Genomic DNA, 8,831 nt, shown 5'->3' on the forward strand with positions numbered 1-8,831 from the left:
AAAAATGGTATGAAGTAACCAATTCAAACTATGACTTTTGCAAAATAACCATAGTTTCGGTGTAGCAAAATAGTCAATTGAAAGTATAAATACCATTATACCCCTTATTGTTTAGTATATAAGCTTCAGTTTCAAATTTTCCTCCCATTTTTCCTTCAAATTTTCGCTCGAACTCAGTCTTCTCTTCCGATTTCCTTCAAAATCTTCATTTCCCGATCGATCGTCAGTTTCCCTTTCTGCTTCGGAAAAGTTCAGAATCTTGTTCTTGCTCGTCGTTGGAGAATTGCTCGGATTTATTCTCGCGTTCCTTCAGTTTCGAATTCCTCTGTTTTTTCTTCGATCGTCAATTTCAATTTCGGCGTTCCTTCTCGTTGTCGGCGAATTGCTCCAATTCTCGTGTTCCTTCTCCGAGTTTGCGTTGATTCTCAGTCGTCGGCGAATTCATCAACGAATTCCGATAGCGATCTTCATTAATCCAGCTGAATTCAAGGTTTGTTCTTTTTTTCTCTGTTTTTCTTATCTCCTATATTGCTGAGGATTTTTATTTTATTTTGTTGTATCGAATCTGTTATTCAGGCGATTTTCAATGGCATTGGTGCCGAGTTCTATTTCTCTACCAGATTTTGCAAAAACATGTCAGTTTCGTTCTTAGATTGAATTTTTTCAAGTTGTTTCTGTTTTTGTTTTGTATTCAGCGTTTATAAATTGGATTTCCAAGTTTTGATTAAATTTAATCATGCCTCGAATAATTTTAATTCAGCATTCATAAAGCTTACATTCTGTCTTTATAGTTCGTTGGGATTAAATTTAATCATGTCTTCACTAATTTTAATCATTTGTTCATAATGCTTACATTATGACTTTGTGGTTCGTTAATTTTGTTAATTTTGTTCATGATCCTGAATTCCTGGATTTCATTAACACTAATCAAGGTTCTCTTAATGTTAATCTACCTTTTCATTGTGTAGTCGATTTGTTCGAAGCTCTCGCATTTGTTGACGACGTTGGCCTTTCCGATGATGATTTGCAAGCTGTTTCGGATTCCGATGATGATGAGTTTAAGGTAGGACTAATTTTAATCCGGCCTGGATTAAACTTCCAATGAAATTAACTGACTAATCCAACCTTCAATGCAATGATAGAAACGGAGATAGAGAACTGATATTAAGACATACCAAAACACATACTTAAACATACCAAATTTTTTTTCATTGTCTAAATATTTCCAGAAACATACTAAAGGTTCCATAATACTATCAAAACATATCAAAGGTTCCATAATGATAACAAAATAACCCAAATATTACTCTAACCATTCATATTACATGTTTCTTCATTTTTTAATCATAGCTTGAGTAAGGTTAAGGCTGAAGCTTGACATGTCCTCGGGGGTAGACGTCTCCAGGGGCTGCTCTGTTGTCGTCTCCACGGCCGGCTTCTCAGGCTTTTCTGCATTCTTCTTCAAAGCAACCTTCTTTTGCCTTTTTTGTTTTTGCGCATCGGGGTCCTCGGATCCAAACTCCGTTGTGTAAGGCAGACACATAACCGCAGCCTTTTGTTGCTCGCGTTTCCGCGGTGACCTGCGGACGATTGGAGCTTCTCGCCTTGCAGTTCCCTGCAACAATTACAACAAAAAATCATGTTTTAAGTAAGCGAATATTTTTTTAATCCCGCCTTCCTAAAAATTAATCCAGGATTAATGAACAATTACCCTCATCTTCAAATTTATTTTTTGGATTGGAACCATTTGACCTTCGCCATCCTCGCCTCGGGTTGAAATTTGTTCCGCCACCGCAGTGTCAGCCCTTTCGTGCTCCTTCACCGTTGCAAATCATCATCGGAAAGGCCAACGTCGGAATCCGAAACAACTTGCAAATCATCATCGGAAAGGCCAACGTCGTCAACAAATTAATGCGAGAGCTTCGAACAAATCGACTACACAATGAAAATGTAGATTAACATTAAGAGAACCTTGATTAGTGTTAATGAAATCCAGGAATTCAGGATCATGAACAAAATTAACGAACCACAAAGTCATAATGTAAGCATTATGAACAAATGATTAAAATTAGTGAAGGCATGATTAAATTTAATCCCAACGAACTATAAAGACAGAATGTAAGCTTTATGAAGGCTGAATTAAAATTATTCGAGGCATGATTAAATTTAATCAAAACTTGGAAATCCAATTTATAAACGCTGAATACAAAACAAAAACAAAAACAACTTGAAAAAATTCAATCTAAGAACGAAACTGACATGTTTTTGCAAAATCTGGTAGAGAAATAGAACTCGGCACCAATGCCATTGAAAATCGCCTGAATAACAGTTTCGATACAACAAAATAAAATAAAAATCCTCAGCAATATAGGAGATAAGAAAAACAGAGAAAAAAAGAACAAACCTTGAATTCAGCTGGATTAATGAAGATCGCTGTGGGAATTCATTGATGAATTCGCCGACGACTGAGAATCAACGCAAACTCGGAGAAGGAACACGAGAATCGTAGCAATTCGCCGACGACGAGAAGGAACGCCGAAACTGAAATTGACGATCGAGGAAAAAACAGAGGAATTCGAAACTGAAGGAACGCGAGAATAAATCCGAGCAATTCACCAACGACGAGCAAGAACGTTAGGGGTGTACAAAAATTGACCGAAAATTGGTTAAACCGATAACCGAACCGATCCGGAACCGAAATTCGGTGCCACGTCATCAAACCGAAAATTCGGTTCGGTTAACCGAAACCGAATTTAAGAATCGGTTCGGTTATCGGTTTTGAAAATCCAAAAATTCGGTTATCGGTTATTTAACCGATTTTTTTTTATCCAATTTTGAAACCGGATAACCAGTTTTAAACCGGATAACCGATTTTAATCGGTTAACCGATTTGAACCGGATAACCGATTTGGATAATTATAACATCTTTAAAACTGGTTAACCAGTTTTGAAATCGGTTAACCGATTTTTTCGGTTAACCGGTTTCGAAACTGGTTAACCAGTTTTAAAACGGTTATAAAATCGGTTATCGGTTTTACAAAACCGGTTAACCGAATTTTCGGTTAACCGATTTTTCGGTTTTTGACCAATTCGGTTCGGTCATTGGTCCAAAATTTTCAAAACCGAAAATTCGGTTTCGGTTTTCAAATTGGTCCAAAACCGAACCGAACCGAACCGATTTCACCCCTAAAGAACGTGATTCTGAACTTTTCCGAAGCAGAAAGGGAAACTGACGATCGATCGGGAAATGAAGATTTTGAAGGAAATCGGAAGAGAAGAGTGAGTTTGAGCGAAAATTTGAAGGAAAAAAAGGGACGAAATTTGAAACTGAAGCTTATATACCAAACAATAAGGGGTATAATGGTATTTGTACTCTCAATTTGCTATTTTGCTATACCTAATGAAACTATGACTATTTTGCAAAAGTCATAGTTTGAATTGGCTATTTCATACCATTTTTTCAAAATAATAGATGATGTTGTAATGTGTACATATATATACATATATATGATATAGTAAAATATATTGATAGTTATCGTTATTTAAGGAAAAATATCAACATTATCTCATGTGTTTAATCGAAATATGCGATTTGTTTCTTCAATTTCCAGAAATATCATATATCTCCCCTCAGTTTAATATACATGACACGTACCTCCCCTAAAAATATTATATATCGTAAATACCACCATTTTCGTTTACTTTTTTCAAAAAAAAAAAAAAAAAACTTGAACACCCCAAAATGTCTTTTTAATGAAATAACTCTTTATTTTTTTTATCTATGGTTTTTTTTTATATAGTTTTTTTTATGTTTACTTGTCTTCAACCGTATCGAGCCCACACCAACGATCACACGTTATTTGGTACGTTTACAGTTTTTTTTTTATTTCTTTTCGCACTCTTCTCTCTTTTTTTTTTTTTTTTTTTTCTTTTCGCATTCATCTCTCTTTTTTTTCTTTTTTCTTTTTCTCATGTTCCCTACATGACCTCATTTATTTTCAATCTGATAAGGAGTTTGGATTTTTTTTTTTTTTTTTTCAGTTTACCAGGGAACTTGATTTTAATTTTCATCTCAAAATTTTGTGTGTTGCTTTTCAAGTGACGCTATAACCTGTTTTTGTAGTAGTGATAGTCGATCGTAGTGTTTTGATCATATATTATTCCTAGTTATTTCACTCTAGTTCGATAGATGTCAGTTAGCCAGCACAGCACTTGGTTTAAAATTACTATACAAGTAACTACAGAAATAGACTAGTACGATACATGATTATTATCATTAATGATTTGGATATGATTCATGAATGTTTTTTTTTTTTCAATAGGCATGTACGTTATTAATGATTTAGATATGATTCATGAATGTTTTTTTCAATAGGCATGTACAATATATGATTATATGCCCACACAGCTCCCGAAATGAAATCAAACCTTTGGTTTTTGGCATACTTTTAAGCTTGAACAATTTTAATTATTTATGATAACAGATTTTACCCATCTTAAAGTGTAAAGTGGCAACCAGAGCAATTAATAAGATCGATAATGATTTTTCTTTCATTGAAAAGCTTTTATGTTGGTGCAAAAGTTTTCAACTCTTGCTTTATCTTTTTACTTTATTCCTATAAGAATTTGCAAGTAACTGAAATATTCCTAAGCAAAAATAAAAACAAAGCACTCAGTAATTTCAACGTCATACATTCTTAACTAAAATTGGTTACCTTAGAACCATGTGGCTCTTTCCCAAAACTGAAATATTAGCCTATAGATCTCTCTAAAAGAAATCTACAAACTTAGCAATTGCCGTAAAAGGTTTTGAAAAATGTCTGATGATCAAATGACAAATGAAATATTTACTACATTTGGAAACTTGTCTTTTTTTTTTTCTTTTTTTTTTTTTTTTTTGCTTGAATACATTTAGAAACTTGTCGATAGCTCACGTGTCAAAAGCTCACGCACCAAATCAGTATGTAGTTTGTGTCCACCCTGAAATACATCATTTTTTAATGAGCATAATTCAAGTTCGACAATATATAAAATTTAAGTAGTCACCGTCCTTACCTTGTTTCACCTTTATATGCTTGAACCAAATTTCAATGGAAAGCATTTGATTATAACTTTGCATTTTTTTTATTTAAAAAAAATGCAAGAAAAAATATAACTAGATCCCACGCTGAGAATCTAAGTTGTGGCATTATATAAGGTAGAAGGTTGTAAAAATACTCAAATGAGCAAGGAGACCCAAAAAAAAAAAAAAAAAAAGATGGTTTGAGAAATACCTTGTAAACCACTATGTGTGCAATTGGAAGCCCTTGGGAACCGGCTCTTGCGAAAAGAGAGAGATCGCCGATAAGATCTAAAACCTTGTGGCGACAAGGTTCATCGTCGAAACGGAGCGGGGGGTTCAACCAGCCCTTCGAAGCACTGAAGAAAGAAAGTAGAAAGTAATATGAATCTGAGATACTATTTGTGGCCTTCATGTACTATTTCAAATATGCATATAAAACCTTGGAAACTTAGATCATTAGAGAATATGTATCATTGTTGTCAAAGCTTATTTACTTTTGAGTTGAGAAAACTCCAGCTCAAGTAAATATGACTCCAACAGATATCTATTCTCCGAACTCTTTGGTACTGAACTTAGTTAAACATTACAAAGCCCCTTTAACTATATACTGGATAAATTTTAAACCATCTGACCTACAAACAATTGCATTTTCTAGTCCACCACCCTTAATAAGTCCTGCGTCTCGCATTTTCTCCACCTGAAAGAAACTCACAATAGTTTGCATCAAAATAATTCCCTATATGGAATTCGTTAAAAAAAAAAAAAAAAAAAAAAAAAAAAAAAAGCTCGAGGGTGTTGTCCTAAAACTGCGTCAAATTGTGAAAAGAAACAGAAACAGCATTTCAAAACCAACCTCTTCATAAATGCAAAAAGTTCTCGAGGATGCTATCTGGTTGGCGTAGAATGAGTTATCAAAGGCAGTTGAAGAAAACCATTGGCACCCAATTGCAGGTACCTGCAAACATTACATATGACTTTATACTGCTCACTTTGTACTTTTTAAACAATTTCAGAACTCCGATCCCACACTTGATATGCAAGCAATCGAGATTCGGAAATAAATAAGCGCTCGAGTCTAGCGTTACGGTTTGGGTACAAATGTTTCATTACTCATGTCATGCATTACAGATTTTATGTGTTGTTAAGAATATCTATATATAATTCTCTTATAGAAAAAGCCCAATTCAAATAACGGAAATTAAACAGGAAAATAAATAATAACCATACCTATCTATTTGCCCTCTTCAATAGTTTTTCTTTTCCTGTCTAGTGATATAATGGGGGATCCTAACAAGACTGACGGTACAACGACAAAACCATCAATGTCGACAAAACCGGATTGGGCCGTGGGTTTTAGAACCAATCTCCAAGTATCGAATTCGTGGTTGAACAAGGTTGGGCTAATACAATTTTTTCTTTTTTTTTTACTATTAGGATGAATTAAGAAAAGGAAGGATATTCAAAGCAAAAATAAGCAAGGGGAAAAAAATACGAGTGAAAGCAAGAAAGCAACAATATACCACGCTTTTATGGCGAGGGCATTATTACCAGTGGAAAATCAATTCCATAAGTGATGCGGAGTTTTTGTGATGGAAACGCAGCCGCAAAAGAATCGTTCTTCCAGACATGAACCGGTTCATTCACACAAGCTACCATCGTTTCGCAGCCATTTCCATGCCGATCCGTCGCAGCTTTCAACCCAGCTTGAGCTATTGCCTCAACCCACTTACTCGCTGATCCATCAAAAATCGGAACCTGCGTATGAGTTCTGATGCATCAGAAGGTGTACAGACAATCGCGTTCATACATCATCAGTTTCTGTTATTTTGTCACCCTTGCACAAACACTATCACGTTGGATAGTGTTTTTTTTCACAGCCAAGTTTCAAACTTTTGTCTTGATTTTACTAGGGGAAAATGTTGGACCGAAAAATTAAAAGAAAATAAGACTAATTTTTTGTTTGTAGTTTAGATAAATCAAAATTACGTGCATAGTTATTAAGGTAATCAATGTAATAGAATTTTCCTTTCAGAAAGACAAAAAAGCAAGCAACTGATAATGTGGACAAGAGGATAAAAAAGAAATAGTGGACCGAAAATCAATACCGGCAAATCTGTGTTTAAACTTTAAACTTTAAAGTATGGACATTAAAGTTTCTTTGAACAACAGAGAAAATTAAAAAAGCGGAAAAATTCTTGGCCAATAAATGTCCACAACGTTAGAACTTAAAGGTGTTTATGAACCCTAATGAATTTGTCGTAAAATTTGATATTCAAGTGTTTTGTGTTACGAGTGAAGATGAAAAAAAACGAACTTCGACGTCGTGATCGTCGGGGTCGGAGCTCTCGATCTCAATCCTGCAGTTGTCGACTCCGGAGGCTTCGAGCGCGGAGAGCAAGTGCTCGACGGTTCGGACTCTGAGGCCGTCGCGGCAGAGCGTCGTGCACAGAGGCGAGTCCTCGGCGAACTCGGCCGAAGCCGGGATCGCCTTCGACCGGAACTCGAAGTATCTTCCTCCTCCGGCGGTCTCCGGCCACAGCCTTACCGTCGACGCCTTGCCGGAGTGAAGGCCATTCCCGCTCCACTCAACGCACCTCGCCACCGTCTGCTGAGCTCTCCCGCTCTGCGCTCCCACAAAGCCAAACAATCAAACAAAAGCCTTGTTTCTAAGAGAGAGAGAGAGTAAGTACTGGTTTCCATGAGATGAATTTGGAGGAGTTGAAGAAGGACTTGAAAGCGCCGTGGAGAGTCATCGATCGGAAGCTGAAATGGAGAAACGCCGTCGTTTTGGCACTCAGAAACCCTAGAACACTCTCTTTTAAAAGCCAATTAAAACTTATCGGAAGCTTCCATCTTCGCTTTGGTACTTTTTGTTTGCACTCTGAATGCACCGAGGACGAAAACTGAATTAAAACATCATTTAATTTAATATAATCAAATTAGAGGGAGACTTTCACGTCGGTCGAAAGGTTCACGCCGCGGTGAATGAAGGCCGTTGGATTCGGCGACGTGTTCGTCAGAACCTCGTTGCTCAGCTTGTATGGCAAGGTGGGCTTTGTATTTTATCCACACAAAATGTTCGACGAAATGCTTGAGAGGAATATTGTTTGCTGGGCGACCTTGATTTCTGGGCACGGTGAGGAAAAATATGGCCGATGAGGTTGTGGGGCTTTTCGGACTGTTGAGGCCAGATGTGTTCACTAGTGTTCTTAGTGCATTAGCGGTCCCCAAAGTTTGTTTTTTTTTTTTTTTTTTTTAGTCTCGATTCACGGACGCCATCGTGACCAATGTTCAAAATATCAATATCTATACCCATATCGAAGTTTTGATTTTACGGATATATCGACGGATATTTTATAACAATTTTAATACCGATTACCGATTATATTGGTGATATATCGACAATAATCTTATAACAAAATATAATAAAATTATGTACCACTATTTATATTTTTAAATTTCTAATAAAACAATCAAATTTAAAATATACCTATAACTTTTTTTCTTATAGATATACATTATTAATATTTACATTACTTTCTCAATATTAAAAAATATAATAAAATAATTTTTTTTCAAAGAAATTGTAATATTTTTTCTACTATATTACAAATATTCTTTAAAATAATAAAAAAGAATAGTATTATATATTTAATTATTTAGTCTATTAGTAATTTAGTATAGATATTATATATATAATACGTTATTTGTCGTACGTATATTTATATGTATTATAAAATATAAATTAGGAAATATTGATAATATCATT

The 8,831-nt window shown here is 35.2% G+C and overlaps 1 protein-coding gene across 1 annotated transcript; it reads right to left on the bottom strand.

Moving 5' to 3' along the window:
* Nucleotides 1-4,874: 4,874 nt before the first annotated feature.
* On the bottom strand, nt 4,875-8,296 carry LOC149402120 (putative UDP-3-O-acyl-N-acetylglucosamine deacetylase 1, mitochondrial). Its single transcript, XM_089610178.1, has 7 exons — nt 7,753-8,296; nt 7,377-7,685; nt 6,611-6,817; nt 5,916-6,017; nt 5,695-5,759; nt 5,274-5,418; nt 4,875-4,980 (listed from the first exon to the last, which is right to left on the bottom strand). Exons 1-7 carry the CDS (start codon nt 7,813-7,815, stop codon nt 4,912-4,914), a joined length of 960 nt encoding a protein of 319 aa, XP_089466304.1. The 5' UTR covers nt 7,816-8,296; the 3' UTR covers nt 4,875-4,911.
* Nucleotides 8,297-8,831: the final 535 nt, after the last annotated feature.

The sequence above is a fragment of the Urtica dioica genome, chromosome 3, assembly GCF_054948205.1.
Source record: "Urtica dioica subsp. dioica isolate 48M chromosome 3, U.dioica_male_clone48M_v1_H2, whole genome shotgun sequence".
NCBI lineage: Eukaryota > Viridiplantae > Streptophyta > Magnoliopsida > Rosales > Urticaceae > Urtica > Urtica dioica.